Source organism: Heliangelus exortis, chromosome 8 (assembly GCF_036169615.1).
Source record: "Heliangelus exortis chromosome 8, bHelExo1.hap1, whole genome shotgun sequence".
NCBI classification, from domain to species: Eukaryota; Metazoa; Chordata; class Aves; order Apodiformes; family Trochilidae; genus Heliangelus; species Heliangelus exortis.
Genome location: NC_092429.1, coordinates 2,655,898 through 2,675,082, shown reverse-complemented (window position 1 = coordinate 2,675,082; position 19,185 = coordinate 2,655,898). Strand labels below are relative to the sequence as shown.

Here is a 19,185-nt window from a genome sequence, read left to right as displayed (position 1 = left end):
GGACAAGTGGGATTTAAAAAAAACATTTGATGAGAAGGGAAGTTTTCTTGTGGGAGCTGAGAAGCTACTGCAAGTGTTTGCATGGCATGAGAGAACCTGAGCCAAAGGGAGCAGTTAGAAGAGAAGAAACTCAGAGTTCCCAAATAATATCCTGAATACACAAAAAAAAAAAAGAAAAAAAGAGACAGTCTTCGAGTTAGGGTAAGAATATTGTCTCAGTGGAGTTTAACACACACTTGTTTTTCACTTGAGCTTGGGTGAGTTGTATTTGTGAGAGTATGAAAGGACACATTTCAGCTGTTCAGCTAGAGAAGGCTTTGTCTGCATGGTACCTTCATGCTTTCTTCCTCATGCACTTAAAAATAATGTTGTAATATAGTTTTGGCTCACAGTGTTTTGGGGAGGAAGGGGAGAGGTACAGCCATAGAGGTTTTTTCTATTTTCCTTCTTTATTTTTTATTTTTTCTTCTTTCTATGCCACATACTTGGGCTTGGAGTGAAAGCATTAAAGTGTGCCAAAGAATAAGAGAAATGCTGGGGTTTATTTTTCTCTGAAACATTGCTTCACTTTTGGGAAATGACTTCCAAATGGTGGACGTGAAATGAGGCGTAGCCAAAGGGGTGGTGTGGCTGTCAAAGGGAGGTTGTAGGGAATGCTGTATTTTGGGATCAAGTGGGGAAACCCCACAGATGCTCCCAGCCCACAGGGTTGGAGGTAACAGTGTTCACAAAGGTGTGAGCCCCAGCTCTGTCCTCGCCTCTCACCACCCATTGGAGGGGTCATGATCTCTGGCTTCCATCTCCATTTGCCACTTTTGAATGCATCTGCCCTATTTTTCTCATGCATGTTTATCACTGAGAGAAGAAATAGAATGATTGTATGGAATTTTAGAAAGCACTCCAGAAATTCTCTTTATTTTTTCAGTTTGAAGCTTCTGAAAGCAGATGAGTGCATCGCTTTAGAGATAAGGTTTGAAGAACTCTCTGCCTCCTTGGAGCTGAATAAGAGGGCTAGTGGGAAGATTAAAACAATAAGCTTATTATATTATTAGTAGTGGGAGAATTCTAAACCCCATTTGTTCAATTATGGTCCCTTCAATATGCTTATTTAGGTTCTTGTAAATTGTAATCAGTAAATTAGACGTGCTGCCCTCACAGCTCTAGGGTTAGCTTTCAAGGGACTTCCTACTTTTTTTTTTTTTTTTATGTTTATAGTGAAATCAAGAAGGGAATTAGTTGTTTGATATGCAAGGTTGGCTCTGCCTAGTGGATGCTGGCTGCATTCTGATATCTATCATTACTAAATGAAAAGCTGGTTGTGATGCTGCAGCACTGCTGTCTGAGCAGAGTAATCTCAGGAAGGGCTAAGACTGTTACCATGTTATGTGCTCTGTGATAAAAAATGGTAGCTGAAGCCATTAAAATGAACACAGGCTGATAAATGAGACCATTGTACAGTCTCCAAAAGCCAGCATATGTTACTAATAGTTATCTGAGGTAACACAAGAGGGATGTAAAATCCTCAGTATCACCTTCTAGATACAAATACCATTTGTCATCTCTTTGTGATGTTTCCCCTTCTTTTATTCCTCTGTATTTTGACAGTTTTAATATTGAGCATTTGGTACTAAACCCAATCACCTAGCTGAGTCATCCGGAGCTTTTTCTTTCCTCTTTTTACCTTTCTGGATGGCCTTTAATTTGCATCATGCAGAGACACCATTTTCAAAAGAAACCCTTCTTACCTTTCAGCTCATTTAACCAGAGACTTCAGCAGGTTTGGGAAACAAGCTCCTCAGCCCTTTGCAAGTGCTTTATAGATCTTGGTAATTTAAAAAGCCTTTTTGCCTCCCTGAAAAGCAGTGTCTGGTTTTTTCCGTGAGGATAAATTGTGTGTTTGTTGCAGTACTAGAGCACGCAAACTCCAATATACTCCAATACCATATTGTCCCCATTTATTTCTTTTATCTCTCTTGTTTAATATAATGGGAATAGTGGCTGAAGCAGGGAAACATATGCAGCAGCATAACAGTATATTGTTTGAAAGCAGTTGTCTTCCATTTCCAGGGTTTCTCTTTGCAGTGTAATTGTCTGCTAATATAACCGGGAAATATTATCACAGGAGTGATCACCAGAGCACGTCCTTGAGTGTTTAGTTCATGCTACATTTCTATAGTGTTTTTAAGAAAAGACACTGGGCACAACCACAGCTAGGTAAATATCATTGGTGAGATGCATTTGCAGGAGTTGGGACAGGCACATTGTCCCTCAATGTGGAAACAAGTCCATGGAGTGCCAAAGCAGGAACTGCTGCCGTGTCCCATGTGTAATGCAGCAACCCCAGAATTACAATTGCCTTGTGTAAAGTATCTGGTAATGAAGGCAGATAATGGAATTCTTTGCAAAAGCAGATGCTAACTGGCTCCCCAATGCTAGGCAGAGAACTGAAAAGTGATACCAGCTGGAGAGAAGAAAAAACAGCTGAAAAAAAGGCATTAAAAAGAAGATGCCTTAGATGCACGTTTGTTTAAGCAGTAAATACTTGTTTAAAATAATCTTATGAGATTCTTATTAAGAGGCAAACTGAGAATACGATTACAGTGTTTTAGGAAGTCAGCTGGATGCCCAAAGGATATTTGTATGCAGATTGGATGAGGAAGGCAACGAGACTGCTGGGAACAGCGCTTTATCATTCCCACTGCCAGGCTGACTGGGGGGGACAGCCCTTGGAAGTGGTTAATTGCAGGAGGTGGGGCTGGCGAGAGCCAGAACCTTCTGCTGTTCAGGGAGGAGTCAGCACGCCCTGCTAAGGGAGCCTGGGTCTGAAAATCGCAGGGGTTTTCTCTGCTGCTCCCTGCATGCATGAACGTGTACTCACACCCTTGCAGCTTCTCAGGGTGCCCTCCTGCCGGGCTGGATGCACGCAGCATCTCCCATCTTTCCTCTCCAGGCTCCCACTATTTCACCACTCCACTCACCTCAGCCATTTCAGATGCTTGCTTCCTAAATGAATGTGACCACTGAATTGAAGGGCTTAGTCCCCACAGAGGTTTTTCTTCTGTTGTAAGGATGGGGGTTTGGATCTCTTTTTTTTTGCCCCAATACATTTGAGTGAGTGTTCTCCTTTCTCCTTCATCTCTTCTCTATGTAACTGATTACAGACTGCTAATAAAATGCTTTAGAAGGCCTAATAAAAGGCTTGTGCTTGGCTCCTGGCAGCTGGAATGGTGACACTTTGTCCATGTAAAACAAGCAGAGCACCCACAAAAGTGCAGTCACTGGGAAATCCCTTTCCTCCTGCTGTGAGACCCCACCTTGAATGCTGCATCCACTTTTGGTGTGGCCACCATAAGAAGGACATAGGTCTGTTGGAATGAGTCCAGAGGGGCCAAACAAAGATGATCCAGGGGCTGGAGCATCTCTGCCATGAGGACAGTTTGAGGGAGCTGGGATTGTTCAACCTGAAGAAGAGAAGATTCCAGGGGGACCTTAGAGCTGCCCCCCAATCCCTGAAGGGAACCTACAGGAAGGCAGTAGAGGGACTTTTCATCAGTGTCCAGAGACAGGACAAGGGGAAATGGATTTAAACTGAAAGAGAACAGGTTTAGACTGGATCTGTTCTGTAGAAGTTCTGTAGTATGAGGGTGGTGAGACTCTGGAACAGGTTGCCCAGGGAATTTGTAGGTGGTCCCCTCCCTGGATGAGAGGTTGGAGAAGATGATCTCCAAGGTCCCTTCCAACCTAAGCCATCCTATGATTCTGTGATTCTATCATGACCTGCTTGATATTAATATTCTCACAGCTGGGATACCCTGCAGCTACTTGCTGCTCTGTAATGAGTTGTTTGTCTAATTGGGGTGGGCTTAAAATGTCTTTGTGCCCTTGAGTTCTGGACTTGTCACAATGGGAAAAGGGTGTTAGAGCTTTGCAGTGTGAAAAAACCACAGGTGGCTGTGGCCTGTGGCTGTGCTTGTCTCTGCTGTGGTTTCAGAAGCCCCATTCTTGAGACCTTTCCCCACTTGCTCTGTTTTTTTGGCAGGAGGTATCCTGCATACTAAACAGGAAAAAAACCCACTCTCTCCAACTTCAAGTAGCAAATCACACCTCAAATTACATTTTGGCCCTGTTAGTTAAGAAATACATCAGAGGACTGTGCAGCTACATGGATTACTGTTTAATGCAGTTATATGAAATTTTGGCATGTAATTGATAGTAACAAGTGATGTTTCTAATTTTTTATTCTACTCTGATTTTGTGCAGACCTCTGTCAGGCTTTACTGCTTTCAGTGGCTAACATCTTACCCTTGACACATGCCCACAGGATTTTGGGCTCAGGCTCCAGGCTCCATTTTGAGCAGGGCAGAGAAATGCCAGCCTGTAGGTTCAGTGACAGAGAGATGGTTCTTGTCCATGCTGCTCAGAGTGTAGGCAATGTTCCTGGGTTTATCTGGGTTGGAGACAGGAGATTGCTGTCCCAATGGTTTCTGCAGCTGGTGGAATTGCTGAAGAAGAACCTTGGAGAGGAGAAACTCTGGGGTGGTCCCAGGTTTGATTAAATCACCTGGCAGCCTCCACAGGGGCTGTGGAAGGAACACCTCTGCTTCACTGTCTGTCTTCTCAGCAGTTTTTATTCAGTTTAAGTTGCTTCCCTCTCACCTTCCCCAGCTCTTCCCCTCTTCCTTGTCATGGGAACATTCACTATAGTGGTTAAGTCATACTAGTAAAATAGTAAAATATGCTTCCTTGGTAGAATGGTAATAGCTAATATTGATCTCGCTGCTGCTGCTGACACAGAGATATAGTTGAACATATAATATCTCTTATTTCTCTTCTTAATGCATAATGCAGCAGTTTCTTTCACCTTGGGCTCTGCATTGAAGGTGACATCCAGCCACAGCAAAATACTTTGACTTGCTTTTTTTTTCATGTGTGGCCCAACTGCAGCACTGGATGCAGGTGGTGCTATGAAGCTGGCTTTAAAATCTGCAAAGGGCAATCAGACAGAAAAAATTAAATAACCCTGGCTGGGATTGACCCTTGCAAGCAGCATTACAGATGTTTTCATGCCAGTGCTGAAAAGGGACATTCAGATGAAACTGTCAGCATCCCCTGACATGCAGTGTGCTCCAAACAGCTTTGTCAGAAATGGTTGAAATGTGGATGAAAGACAAATCTCTCCCTTAATATCAAGTGAGGCTGCATTTAAAAATGTAATCAATCATACACATCACCTCTGACATCTGCTCAGAGTAATCCTCTGCACAGTAGCACATGATGTTAAGCAGAGCATGGAAAGCAGATTCCTGAGTCACCAGAAAGCAAAAGTAAAGGATTCTACCTGGATATGTGAGTTAGCAGTATGTTTGCAACGTAAGCATTTCAGTTCCCACAGTGGTTATTTAACCAGCTCTAACTTTAGGAGAGTTTCCTGGAATGGATAGTTTGTGTAAGGTGAGATTGAGGTGCCTCTGGAATTCTCTTGTTTCCCTCCTTTTAAAAAAATGTCAGTGTAGAACCTGTCTGTTGTACAAATAATTAATATAGTGCAGTTTTAGTGTGAATGTGTTTGCAGCTGAGGCTGCATTTTGAGTGACACAGGCACAGCAAGTGGTGTTTCAGAGTTTGTACTAGGAAAACATCTCTTACCAAAGAGTTACTGCTGAGAAGCCATGAATTTATAGCTTATTGCTCTGTGTTCTGCATGGAAGCTATGTTATACAACTCATTTTATATTTTATCTTCCTAGAGAAAATCAGGCAAAGATATGCAGATCTACCAGGAGAGTTGCACATTATTGAACTGGAGAAAGACAAAAATGGGCTGGGACTGAGTCTGGCTGGCAACAAGGACCGTTCTCGGATGAGCATCTTTGTTGTTGGCATCAACCCAGATGGACCTGCAGGACGAGATGGAAGGATGCACATTGGTGATGAACTTCTAGAGGTAAGTGATTCCTTTAGCTATTAAGCAGGGTTCATATGGAGAGAGGGAGAGGCATATGTGAAGCTCTCATTTGAACCTTAAATAAAGCCTGAAAATGGAATGAGGTGGCTGAGGCGAGGAGCTGGGCTGATTTATGCCAACAGAGAGCTTGGCCTTTGGCAGGTGAATGTGTTTTCAGGGAAACAAAAACCATTGGCCTGTGAAAACTAATGTCTTGTCTGGGAAGTCTGTGCTCTCAGCATGTTCACAAGCTCTGCTTGGGGAGGGACTGTTGAAGGCTGGAAGGGGATAGTAAATCTCTCCTTGTAGTGCATATGTGGTTTCGCAGGGAAATTCACACCTTATATTAAAAAAAAACCCCAACAACCCCCCCTCAAAGTTACCATATGTGTTTTTACAGATGACAGCACTATTCCCCATCCTGAAAATAAAATTTCATGCTATAATCTGTTTTGATCTGGTATAATTTAAAATACTTATTTTCCGTAGTTGTGTCTGGCACAAGTTCATCAGAAGGCCAGAGCTCGTTAGCAAGTGCAGTATTTTGTCTTCATTTTTTCTTCCATCTCTGCTTCAACTTCTGATTGAAAATGTTAATTTCATAGACATCATCTAATTCTTGGCCACAGCAAAGATGTCATTTTGCTGTGGTACCCGTGGTGGTTCTCCACATCATGATTTCTTCAGTGGTTTAAAAAAAATCAGCCATCCCTGGGGAACTTTCCCTTAGGGAGAAACTTTCACTGAAGAGCAGGTATATGCTGACCTACTGCTCTCTGTAGGTGGTGATTTTGTGATCTTTCAGCAGCTCCCTGTGCCATCAGGGAACCACCTGTGTTCTTACATTTCTTGACTTGAGAAGGAGCAATCTGCCTGCCTGGAGACACCTTGGGAGTACTCAGCATTGTCTAAGCATTTGTCATTGCCTAACAGTTGTGTAATTATGGGTTTTCAATACACATAGTACAAGAAAGACTTGGGTTTTGCTATAATAATAATAATAGCACCATCTGAAGTTTATCCTTTTGTTTTGAAGTGAGATAAATGGTATGAAGGTCTATACCATACAGGAGTAAGGTAAGGAAATTACCTTCTCCTCCAAATTTATGTTCTTTCTGTCCCTGGCACCAAATTCCAATGGTGGAAAAAAAAATATGAAAAAATGTCAGATTTTGTGTGTATGCCAGTTGAAAGGACTCAGTGTGTTGTCTTCCTCTCTGGAGATCACAGGCCAGGTAGTTAGTGGTAGAGGTGAGCTAGAGCCTTTTGTATCAATACTTTTCCCCAAGGAAGGGTTCTATGAAGTTTCCTTACACATCCCAAGTCATTCCTCACAGATTTTGATCCAATAGTAAGTATTGCTAGCTGTAAGATTTTTCCAAAGTGGTTTTGTTGCCCTAATTTCAAGTTGGAGATAAAACCAACTTTTTTTCTTCAGTGGAAGGAAAGCAACATTCACCAACTCAAAAGTGCCAAACTTCAGATAAACTGAAGTTCAAAGAGAGTTTAATAACTGCTTTTCTTGTTTACCTTTGCAGTCAAATTTAAGGTGTGTCACTAGTGGGCCAAAGTGTGGTTACTTAATATGAAAGGATGTGGTGATCTCATTCTGGTCCCCAGAGAGTGTGGATGCAGTGTCAAAACATCCTGGATTGCAAAGGCGTGGGTTGGGCATTAATCATCTACAGACATCTCCTGTTCACCCCAGTGCTCAATTATTCACAGCTCTGGGGTTTTTTTTTTTTTGTCTTTTAAAAGCATTTCAGTGTTAAGTGAAAAGCATTGACAGGGTGTGTTTGTTCCCAATAACCATTAGGTTCAATAATTGTTTTATCAGTGAGCATTAGGAATCCTCATCCCCAGCAAGGGTACAGGTCACCAAGGTACAGGAAGGCTGGAGAGGGACTGTGTGCAAGGACCTGCAGTGATAGGATGAGGGGCAATGGGGTTTATATTAGAACAGATTTAGACTGGATGGTAGGAAAAAGTTCTTTACCATGAGGGCAATGGAACCAGTTGACCAGGGAGGTAGTTGAAGCCTCATCCCTGGAAATATTCAAGGTGAGGCTTGAGGAGGCTCTGAGCAACCTGATTTAGTTGGAGGTGTCAGGGGGCTTGGACTGGATGACCTTTAGAAGTCCCAACCCAAATTATTCTATGATTCAGCTTTGCAGCCCCTTCACTGGCAAGCATTTGAGGCCATTTTCTCCTCTATTCTCATCCGTTCATCAGGAAATAGACAAACCACCCCCAACCCTCCTGTAACCCCATGTTTTAAATATATTTGCATCTGCATCTTTGATTGGAAACCAGGTTTCAATACTAGAGCATATGGGCAAAAGAAGGGCTACACATCTTAGCATTTCTGCACTGGCTTGGCTCCTTATTCATGAAATCTGTCACTGAATTAATGAAGTATCATCTCACTTTCAGCTTCTGCAAACAACAGTTGTCTTTTGAGGGCATGATCCTGGCTTGTTTTCAAAGTCAATCCGGCCTTGACGTTGAGTGAAATGCAGGTCATTAAAAAAAAAAAAAAATAACCTAACCATTATTTTTTAATAATTATTTTGGGTGGCTTTGTTGCTGGAGAAAACAGCTTTTGGAGGGAAAAAGTCCTTTCATCTGACTTTGTGGAGGAAAATTTCTTGGGTCAGAATTTGGTTGCTGGCGCAAAAGAACGGAGTTTTGACATGACACAAGTTCTGCTTTTCTGTTCTTTTTTTTTTCCCCAAGCACAGAAACCATCTGTGGTGCTCCTGCCTTGTGCCCTTGCTGGTTTAGTGCAGGTGTCTGCACTGCTTCATATCTTATTAGTCTGGGCTTAGTCCCAGGGCTGATTGTGCCCAGCATGGGCCACAGCACCTTCCCGTGGGGCTATACCTGTGCTGTTAAACCCTGCTGCTCAGGAGCTCTGCATGGGGCTGCCCTTTTGGTAGGTTTTATTCACACTGAACAATCCACTATTTTATTATTATCATCTCTCTGTAAGAGAATCACCTGTATCCCAGTAATAAACCAAGCTATTTGGAGCCCTGTTACACTAAATTACTGATGTTGGGATTTGCTGCCATCCCCCTGGCTCTGCTTATCTGGCTGGAAAAAGGGGCAGGAGATGGAGGGAAGCTGCTTGTTTGGTGGTTTGCTCTAGGAGGCCACAGCAATTCTTGAAAAAGTGAAAACACATCAAGAACTGGTGTACAAGTCTCCCTGTGGCTCATTCTGGACTGTTGCACAAGAGGCAATTTGTATTTTTTCTTTTTTTGTATAATTTTTATCAGCTTCACAACACTTTTGTACTAAACATGGTTTTATTGCTATTTTAGTTGAAGTGTCTTAACATACATATAAATTAGGCTGTAATAATGTAATAGGGGATATATAATAATAGAATAAATCAATATTTTCCCCAAATAAATGAACTCCCCAGCCAGCCTCATGATGGAATCTCTGTTTGAGGATGTGGAGAGCTGGTGTTTTATTCTCAGTTTGGGGGTTTCTTGTGGGATTGTTGGTTTCATCCTGTATCAAGACAGTTATTTTGGAGTAAGCAAGTGGCACTGTCCCTGAAGAGGGACAGCAACTGAAACAGAGAAAGGTAGTGGGGTTATTGGATGAAAACAGATTGGGGTTTTCAAGAATCAACTTAAATTATTAACTACAGTGGTGACATTTTTATTTATTTATTTTAAAATTCCTGTTTCAACATAACAGTCATAGCTTCTGGTTTTGTTTTCAGATTCATTTACAGGTCACATCCTTCTGTTTTTTTCAAAGGAGGATACAGATAGTTTTTTCATGTGCTTTGTGTACAGGTTAGTCATTAAGGTTGGTGTTGGGTGGTGATTTTTAAAGGAAGGTCAAGCTACAAGGCAGGGCAGGAGATTTTCTGTCTTTGTGGAGTTTATGGTCTGTTGATCACTCCACATGATGCACATGTTTGAATGTGTGCTGCTCAAGAAATTTGGGGAGGAAGGAAGAATTTGCAATCTAATTAATTATTTTCTCTTCCTGGTGTTTTCCTCTTGCTTTATTATTTATTGCTTGGGGGGTTGATCTGTTTTATGGGGCTTCAGCCTATATAGCTTGACTGATCTAAAAGTTTTTGAAACTTTTTGAAAAAACCAGAAGTCTGGTTGTACCTTGAAATGCTACAGCTCCTGTGGTTAAAAGGAACCTAATGCATTGTTATTAAGAAAAAAATATTATAGAAAGCTGTGCTAGTACTTTTCCTAGCTTTGGGGTAAGATGTAACTTGATTTTCATAAAAATCAGATGATACTAATTTTATGGGTTTCCATTACTGACACGTAGTAAAAACAGTACTTTTTTTTAATACCCATATCTAATGTTTCTCTTCTGCAAATTAAACTTTGAGAAGCAAACAGTCCTCTACATTTTTTTCTCTTAATTTAAGAGTTCAGATTTCAGTGAGTTTGTACTTTCTGCTTCTTTAGTTTGTGAAGCTGTAAAACAAAACTCGTGTAGGTGGAGGCAACAGCACATTTGGGATATTTGATACAATCTTCAATAAAGCAGTGTAGGGTTATAGTAAAAATCAAAGTGTGCTGATCTGACCCCATACCTGCAGAATATGTTTAGCTTTCTCTGTTCTCTCCTGTCTTTCCAAGAGAGTTTTAAAGAAGAGCTGAGGATGATATAGATTATTTCTTTTTGCATAGTCAAAGCTTTGTTTTCCTTTTCTAATCTCTAATGAAAAAATTGAAGTAGAGATTTATAGGTTTTTGACTCCCAGAGTACTATTTGGTTAATCTGATGTGTGACTTTATTTAATCTGAAAGCTTTAAAATGGTTTTCCTTATGAAATCCTAGATATTCTCTTTTTTGTTTCATTTAAGTAGGCTTTTGTTCTTTGTTTCATCACAGTGGTATCCAAAGCTCATGGAACAATAATTTATTTTGCAAAAGCAAGTGACCTCTTTTTTTTAAAAAAAAAAACAAAAGCAGAAAAATAAATACTATGTAGGAGAGTCCAAAACCTTGTGGAGATATATTACTTTGATTATCCTTTCATTTTTATGTCATTAAATAATTATAACTTACAGACCCAGCTCACAACTAATTGAATTCTGAGCTGTTTGATACATCTTCTGAGTAGGATTGATTTACCCAGAGTAAAGACTATAAATTTTAACTGAAGAAGTCTGTTGTTTAGAAAAATTGATGATAATTTAACTAAATCCAAACAGTTTGTAAAGCATATGGTATTCCAAATGAATAATTTATTTTTTAACTTGGAGAAATTGAGTCAACAGTCTCAGTGAAAGTTTCAAATCCTGCTTGAAGCCAGAATGCAACTGAGCATTCATTTGTGCCATCAGATTTTTAAATTTATTTTTGTGTAAACAGTCCTGATTGTTTTGTGCCAGCTCAGAGTCTCGTGGAGCTTTCTTGGTTCTCTATTTGTATAAGCAGCTTGGTGGGGAAATGCTTTGCAGACATCAGTCTGCATTAATAATCAAGTGTAGGGGGTTTTCTTCTTGTCTTTGCTTTATCCTTATTTAGCTGATGAACTCCCATGTTGTTTTGACCCCTGGAAAATAAGGCAGGGATGTTGTGAAGTTGCCAGTATGATCAGATAGCTGATCAATACAAGGCTCTTCAGACTTGGCCAGTTACATCTTGTTTGCATGAAAAAAATCTTCTAAAAACACAAAATCAAAATCCAATACAAACATTTTAGGTAGGGAAAACTCCTTCTATAATCACTAGTGAATTGCCTCTGGACTCCATTATCATTAGTGTTTTAAACAGCATGATGTATCAAATGTGAATGTAAATATTATGTTGTAAGTGAAGAGTGGAAGGAAAAAAACCACAGTATTCAAACAAAGCTGGAAAGGGTGCATGTTCCAGAGAGGTGTATTAATGTAATCAAGATGCTTGGAGAGAGACTTTTGACAAACTTAAATAACAGATTATTCTGTACACTTGGAAGCTTCTGGAGTCAAGACACAGGACAGTCTGAGCCCTCAACCTGGACAAACATCACAACTTCAAACACCTTTAATTTCCATTTCTTTTTCTTCATCTTCAAAGTTCTGCTTTCTTTTTTCTTCGACAAAATATCAAATGTTAAATACAGCTTTTGAATGAGTTTCCATGGTTGTGTTCACAGGTGTTCAGGTGTAGGTGAGTAATTATTCTGCCACAGAATGTTGTTACCTTGGTGCCTATTCTAGCCTGAATTGTCAAAGTTGAAGGACGAGGAGCTCTGGCAGCCCCACTCCCTGCTGTCAGGGGAGGATGCTTCCTTTCAGCACCTCACTGAGTGTTTGCATCAGCTTTGTGTCAAATCTGAAACCATCAGGGTACAACTAAGAGACTGCTGAAGTCTCTTGTAAATCTTCTTAACACATTCTTTTTTTTTTTCCCCATCAGCTCAGCTTTTACTTTCTTTAAATTTATTGTTGTATTCATATCTACCTTATGTTCTGCATATAACCTTCATGACTGTTTGTGCAACCCCTGAGCTGAAAGCATCCTCTTAGGGTCCTTCTGAGGTGGGAGGCATTAACAGAGGGAAACTGAAGCCCAAAAAACTCAGGGCACTGCATTTTTTTTGAGTCTTACCTCTATCCCACAGCAAATTCAGAAGTCTTGGTGATGTAAAGTAAAACAGTGCACACTTCTCCACTTACACGAAAATTTTCACTTTCTTTTCACAGATAAACAATCAGATATTGTATGGAAGAAGTCATCAGAATGCTTCTGCAATCATTAAGACTGCCCCATCAAAAGTCAAGCTGGTTTTCATACGGTAAGAACAGTTCTCATCAAAACATTTGTTTGGACTTTAGCCTGTTACATTACATATTTTCCTATTTAGCCTGTTTTGAAAATGCTGAACTCCTCAGTTCCCTTTGAAGTGAGTGAAATAAACCTTTCCTTGATGATCTCAAGAACAGTTGAAGAGTTCTCCTCAATAATGTAAAGCAAGTAAGATATAATGTAATTGAATGCCTATTCTAAGTGTGTCTGCAAAAGACTTGAGCTCCTCTTGGGTTTGGGAGCACCCTGATAAGAGCTTCTTCCTTTAGAACTTAGTAAAGTGCTTTAGGTTAGTTCTGCCAGCACAAAAATGGGGTGGTCAGCTTGTTTCACCCAGACTGACAGAAGGGAATGAAAATGGTGCAGAGGCTTGGGGCTGGAGAAGGAGCTGTTGTGGGGAGCAAGCAAGTGTGGATGGAGTACATGAACCATGGGCTGGCTGGATGTGAAGCAAAGCTTTGTATGGGCATCAAAAGAGGATTTAAATGGTGATCTAGGGCTTATTTATACAGGTGTGGAGCCTGACTTTGACAATGAGCACTGGGATGGCTTTTGTAGGAGGGAATATGCTAAAACAACCTTTCAGCTGCACAGAAATTTCATGTGGTCATTTTTTCTTCTACTCCTAGCATGAATTTTTTTCCTCTTTGTATGAAAATTAAGGATACCTCCATGCAGTCACTGTAGCTCAGGATTATGACCCAGAGTGGAAGGTCTGGAAAGAAGGTGCCTCTTTCCCAGACCCCATATATCCCATAGTACTTTGGAATTTCATAAATGCATCTCTTCCAGCTGTGACTTTCATTGGGCACTTATCCCCATGGGATCACTTCCCACCAACACATACATCACATTTGATGTTTGTTTATATTCTTCATTCATACACAGTTTACCTGTGAACAATGTAATAATCTGTGGGTGAATGCATATAAATGTGTGTATTTCCTTGCCTGGCTCTGTCTGGTACAGCATACACAGAAATGATGGAAGAGGAGCATTAGCACAGTGAGGAATGAGTTGCTACACTTGGCAGCACAGAGGATCTGGAGGAGATTAATGATCTTGCCTGCAGCTCCTGTGTTACTTTCCTCAGCTATTGAAAATGAAATGTCATGTACAACAACTCACTCACCATTACCTAATTGCATGTGGCTGGTTGGATGCTCCAGAGCCAGAACCACAATTTAGGAAACCAAAACCCAGGGCTGGGTTTAGTGCTGTGGGGTAGCAAAGGGGGTGTGTTAGCTCGAGTTGCAAATCCTTGGTGCAGATTTTGTAGCCTGCTGAAGACATAAAAGACCTTGCAAGGTCTTAGCCACAGTGCCCCTTTTCAGGTTGTCTGTGTAGAAGTGGATTTCAAGGCAAAAAGTTGTCTTAATGATCATAATTAGGAGATATTGGAAATACCATTGGATAAATCTTGTCTCCAGAGCTTTAGAAAAGAAAGAAAAAGAAAAAAAAACAGCATGAGGCTGGTTGGATGCTCCAGAGGCAGAACCACAATTTAGGAAACCAGAACTGGGTATGGGTTGCAAATCCTTGGTGCAGATTTTGTAGCCTGCTGAAGACATAAAAGACCTTGCAAGTTCTTAGCCACAGTGCCCCTTTTCAGGTTGTCTGTGTAGAAGTGGATTTCAAAGCAAAAAGTTGTCTTAATGATCATAATTAGGAGATATTGGAAATACCATTGGATAAATCTTGTCTCCAGAGCTTTAGAAAAGAAAGAAAAAGAAAAAAAAAAAAACAGGTTTTCATTTTTAAATGCTGCTGCTGAGGTTGTAAACTTACATCTTCACACTTCCCAAGGGCACACACATCCTGTCACTGCTCTCAGCCTTGCATTAGAGCACACTGACAACTGATGGCTCTGTTTGCTTGACCTGAGCAGCCACTCGAGCAGCAATGAAAAGAAATTCTCCCACTGAGAGAAAGTCATTAGTAACAGGAGCACTGGCATTAATGCAGAGAGAAAACTAATGCTGCCCTTTTTTTGTTTGGTTTGGGGTTTTTTTCTGCTATATGGTTACCTTCTCATAGTAAGAGGGATGTTTCAAAATTGTATTAGCAAAGCTAAATCCATCTGTTTCTCTTAAATATGAATTTTGAGGGTAATACTAGAATATAAGAATAGAGTAATATATGAATATATAGAATAGAATAGAATATAGAACAATATAAGAATAATATTTTTTTCTCATGCAAAAAAAAAAATTCCAGGAACCCATTCTGTCTTGGTACTTCCAATTCTTACACTTTAGCCCACAAAACCAGTGATTATGATTGATGGAAAACATGAACCAAAAGACTGTGCTGGCTTCATCAACTTGTTTCAAAATTACAATCTAAAATGGAGATACTAAAATGCCACTGCTTAATGCAGTGTGGTGCCAGCTGTAGTAAATAAGAGCAGCAAGCAGCATCTTGGATCTCCATCCATCTCAGCTGTGTGTGTGCTTTTCCAGCTGAGAAGAAAGCGCTGAGTGTAGCAGACTCAGCTCTCCTGGTAGCTTTGCTGCTTGGCTGATTCCAGATCTGTTCCTCGGGGCTCTAATGATGCAGAAAGAGCAGGAGACTCTCAATGTTTGTTATGCTTTGGAAACGAGGAGGAACCAGTTGCAGCAGAAATGCTGCTTTCCTTCTCCTGAGCTCTGTTACCCGTGCAATTTCATTTAAAGGTAGAAGGTTCATAGCAAAATGTGAGGCCTCACCTCAGGTACTGTATCCAGGTCTGGGCCCCTCATTTCCAGAAGGACATTGAGGTGCTGGAACAGGTCCAGAGGAGAGCAAGGAGGCTGTGAAGGGAAAATCTTACAAGGAGAGTCTGAGGAAACTGGGGTTGTTCAGCCTGGAGGAGACTCAGGGGGGACCTTATCTACATTCCCTGAAGGGAGGTTGTAGTCAGGGGGATCAGGCTCTCCTCCCAGGCAATGAGTGACAGGAGGAGAGTTCATGGCCTGAAGCTGCACCAGGAGAGGTTTAGCTTGGATATCAGAAAGCAATTCCTCATGGAGTGGGTGATCAGGCATTGGAGTGGACTGCCCAGGGAAGTGGTGGAGTTACCATCCCTGGAGGTGTTTAAGGAAAGGCTGATGTGGCACTGAGTGGTGATGTTGTGGGGTTAGGTCACAGGCTGGACCTGATGGTCTCAGAGGTCCTTCCAGCCTCTGTGATTCTGTGAAATGTAGGCAAAACATGTCCTGGAGCACACAAAAAGAAGAGGTCAGAGCACACTGTAACAAACCAGTGTGTTCTGCAGGAGTTAGGAGAGAAATGGGTTAGGTTTCATGTGCCTGAGGATACTGATATTCTCATTTCACTAGTGAAAGGCCTGAGGAGTTTACAATTTTCCAGAAATGTGTCATTTTGCAGCCTAAATTGTTCCTGGACTGAGTTGACCTAGGACATAAAAGCAAAACTGGTGGAACTCTTGGGCTATTACTAAAAAGTGCCTTCTTTGATACAGCATGCTGCTTTTCACTTTGAAGCAGGAAGCAGCATCAAGGTTTTCCTATTTCTGGTGTTTTGGTTCATGTGCAGGGCAGGGGGATGTTTCCATAAACTCTTTAATCAGTTATGAAGGAAGCCCAGAAATTCCTGGGCACAGAAAAGCCTTTCACTGAGAACTGTAATAACTATCACTGAATAACTTGGATTTTCTTGCACCCACCTTTATCTTTTTCAAGGAAAAAATGAGAATAGGAGGTATCCTCACCCTTTCTGACTTTTCACTAGGATCCCAATTTACCTTCTGTGCTATAATAGTCTATTCACACTTTTTTTATACCCAGGTAGTGTTGCAATTGCATTCCTGCCCTTTCCTGCAATTTTTTTGCTGATGAGACATAGTGCAGCAAGTGCTGTGAGAAAAATAGATGTCCCTTTATATTTGAAGGCTTCTTGCTCTGGTTTATAAGCATCTTTTCCTCAATTAAGTTGACGATGATTATTTAAAACAGTTGATTTTGGCCAGATTCCAAACCCCAGGCCTTAACACAGCACCATTTCCCAGTGGTCTCATTAATTACACAAGCTTGTAATAGCAGCTAGAAGATTTGCAGTTATGGTGTCACTTTCCTTTTTTTTTTTTTTTTTTTTTTTTTCTTAGATTCAGTGCATTTTGTGCTTTGTAGCTATCTTCTGTAACAAAGTTAAAGGCATTTAAGCTGCTCACCCAGTTTAAGAAACAAAAAACACTGCCCAGACATTGCAAGATTTTCCTGAGGTGAGGTGACCTGGTCTGATTGCTTCCTTTGATTAGTGTCTGCCCACTTTTTATCAGACCTCAAAGCCTTACAGCTGCTGCCTTAACTTCCAAGCTACTGCAGCAAACACAGGTTGTCTTTTTTAATTTTGAATACTAGAAATAAATAATAATATGCCTGTGGCTTTCCAAGGCATGTGAAGGAGTCTTGATATGGAAGCAGTAGGGGAAGTCAGTGGCCAGGGGATAATTAGAAGACTTAGCTGCCTTCTGAAATTCTTGATCTTGGTCTCCCAACAAGAGGAATGAGCTAGGTAGTAATACAAGAAAAGGACTCACTTCTTGTCAGAGCTTCTGTGTTCTGGTTTCCAAAGTAGAATGGGTTTTGTGTCCATTGTGGGTTTTGTTCATGCGTTACGAGTCCACCCTTTTAAGATGCATAATAAAACAATATAATTAGATTTTACATCTGTTGTAGGAAATCCAGTTTACATCAGAATGCTCTTTAACAGTAAGAATTTTATGATTCAGCAAATTCAATGTTTTCTCCATGCTCTATTAACTGCCTTTAATCTGTTCTGGTGTTTCAGTGCTGGTATAATAAGCAGATCAAATACAGTTTAAATGCCCAAATCAGAGTAAATGCCACTGATTTCAAACCATCATCTCAATGTATTTGATTTTGCAATTCACTCTTTGTTATACCTTTATTCCTTAGAAGAAAATTGTCTTGTGCTCTGGTGAAACAATGCTTTAAGAGTAATGTCCTGTAGGATTTTGCTTATTTAAATACCATCTGTTTGCTGTCCAGAGTCATCCCCCCATGCCATTCTCATTCATGCTCTTATCATTGCTTTCTGGTGATGGGTTTGTAGTGTCTCAGCAAAGCCCACGAATCTCTGTCACCCAACCCCTCCTTCCTTCCATTTCCAGGTGTAGTTGTAAAAACTTCTCTCTTTCATGGGTTTTCATGGTCCCATGCAAAGGAGAGAGATGCTTCTGCCTCCTTGCAAAGCAAGGCCAGTGGCTGGGTCAGCCAGGTCTCAGTGCTATTTCATGCTCCCAGTTGCTTTGTCACTGAATTTTTACTCTTCTTTTAAAGCCTCTACAAGAAATACATTTTATCTGCCAGAGTCTCAAATACTGTCACACTTTAGAACTTATTTTTGCTTTAAGTTTGTTCTGACTTGCCTAACTGGTCGTATTTTCATAGTACAAACTCTCTTTTTACTTGCTTTGATTGTTTAGATTCTTTCATGTGGGAAAGCTTTAAAAATAAGCTCTTGCCAGACACGGTGCGTGCAAGTTTGAACTTTTCCTGTTTTCTGCAGAGCTGTTTCCTCCTTGCTGTCCTGCTCATGTGGGAACAAGCACACGGGTGAGGAAGTGAAGTTATTTGGGCCCTTTCAAATCTTTGATGACCTAAGCTGCACTTTATATGAACAGGAGTTATTAATTTAAAATAACTCTGTGCGTTTGGCTCTCACATAGTTTGGGGTGGATGGAGGGGAAATGCAGAGCAAGACTGTTCTTGCTGTTGTTAGCAGGAGAGGTCTTTCAAGAAGATGCACAATACAAAGGTTTTCCCTTGACCCAGCTAAGGAAAAAGCCTTTTCAGTGTGCAACTTCCCTGCAGCTCCACTTTTCCAAAGGAACTTCTAGAGGGAAAACAAAGATGAGAAAATACAAGAACCTGACCTGAATTTTCTCCTTTTTTTAACAAGCAGGATGTGGACAGTACAATTTTTCAGTAGTCTACAGGACTTTATGCCCTGGTGTCACAACCAGTGGGAGTCCTAAGGGTCACTGGGCAAATATTTTTCATTCTCTGTCTGCAGATCTGTTCCATCTAAGTTGCCATGGAACTGCTTAGAAGCTATTGGGGTTTTCTCCTGATTCTTGATGTACTTTGTATTTCCAGAAAGAATCCCCAGTCTCTTACTAAGCTTATTGTCAAATGATCTTGTAGGGCTGATAAACTGTGTAGTTGCAGATAGTTTGGCAAGAGGTTCATCTCCCTTAGTTCAGGCATCTAGAGGTCATCTGGGCTTCTGTGACTGGTGAACAGTTGTCAGGAACCTCCAAAGAGCAATTCAGTTCATCCAGTCTGAAATTAGGTCACTTAGTTGCTGGGATGAAGTGCCCTTCTGAGTGGACCTGGTTTGGGATTTGTCTTGATTTTGCACTGATCATAAAAGAAGCTTGAACACTCTCTTAAACAAAAGCCTCTGCTTTGGATAGGCAAGGAA

At 40.9% G+C, this 19,185-nt stretch overlaps 1 protein-coding gene across 11 annotated transcripts in view; it reads left to right on the top strand.

Annotated features, from left to right (window-relative positions):
- PATJ (PATJ crumbs cell polarity complex component) overlaps positions 1–19,185 on the top strand; it is a 147,652-nt gene that overhangs the window by 82,459 nt on the left and 46,008 nt on the right. For all 11 annotated transcript variants that reach the window (XM_071749952.1, XM_071749955.1, XM_071749954.1 and 8 more), the window contains exons 28-29: positions 5,747–5,943; positions 12,633–12,724. In XM_071749952.1, coding sequence (XP_071606053.1) covers positions 5,747–5,943; positions 12,633–12,724 — 289 coding nt within the window. The remainder of the gene's footprint in view (positions 1–5,746; positions 5,944–12,632; positions 12,725–19,185) is intronic.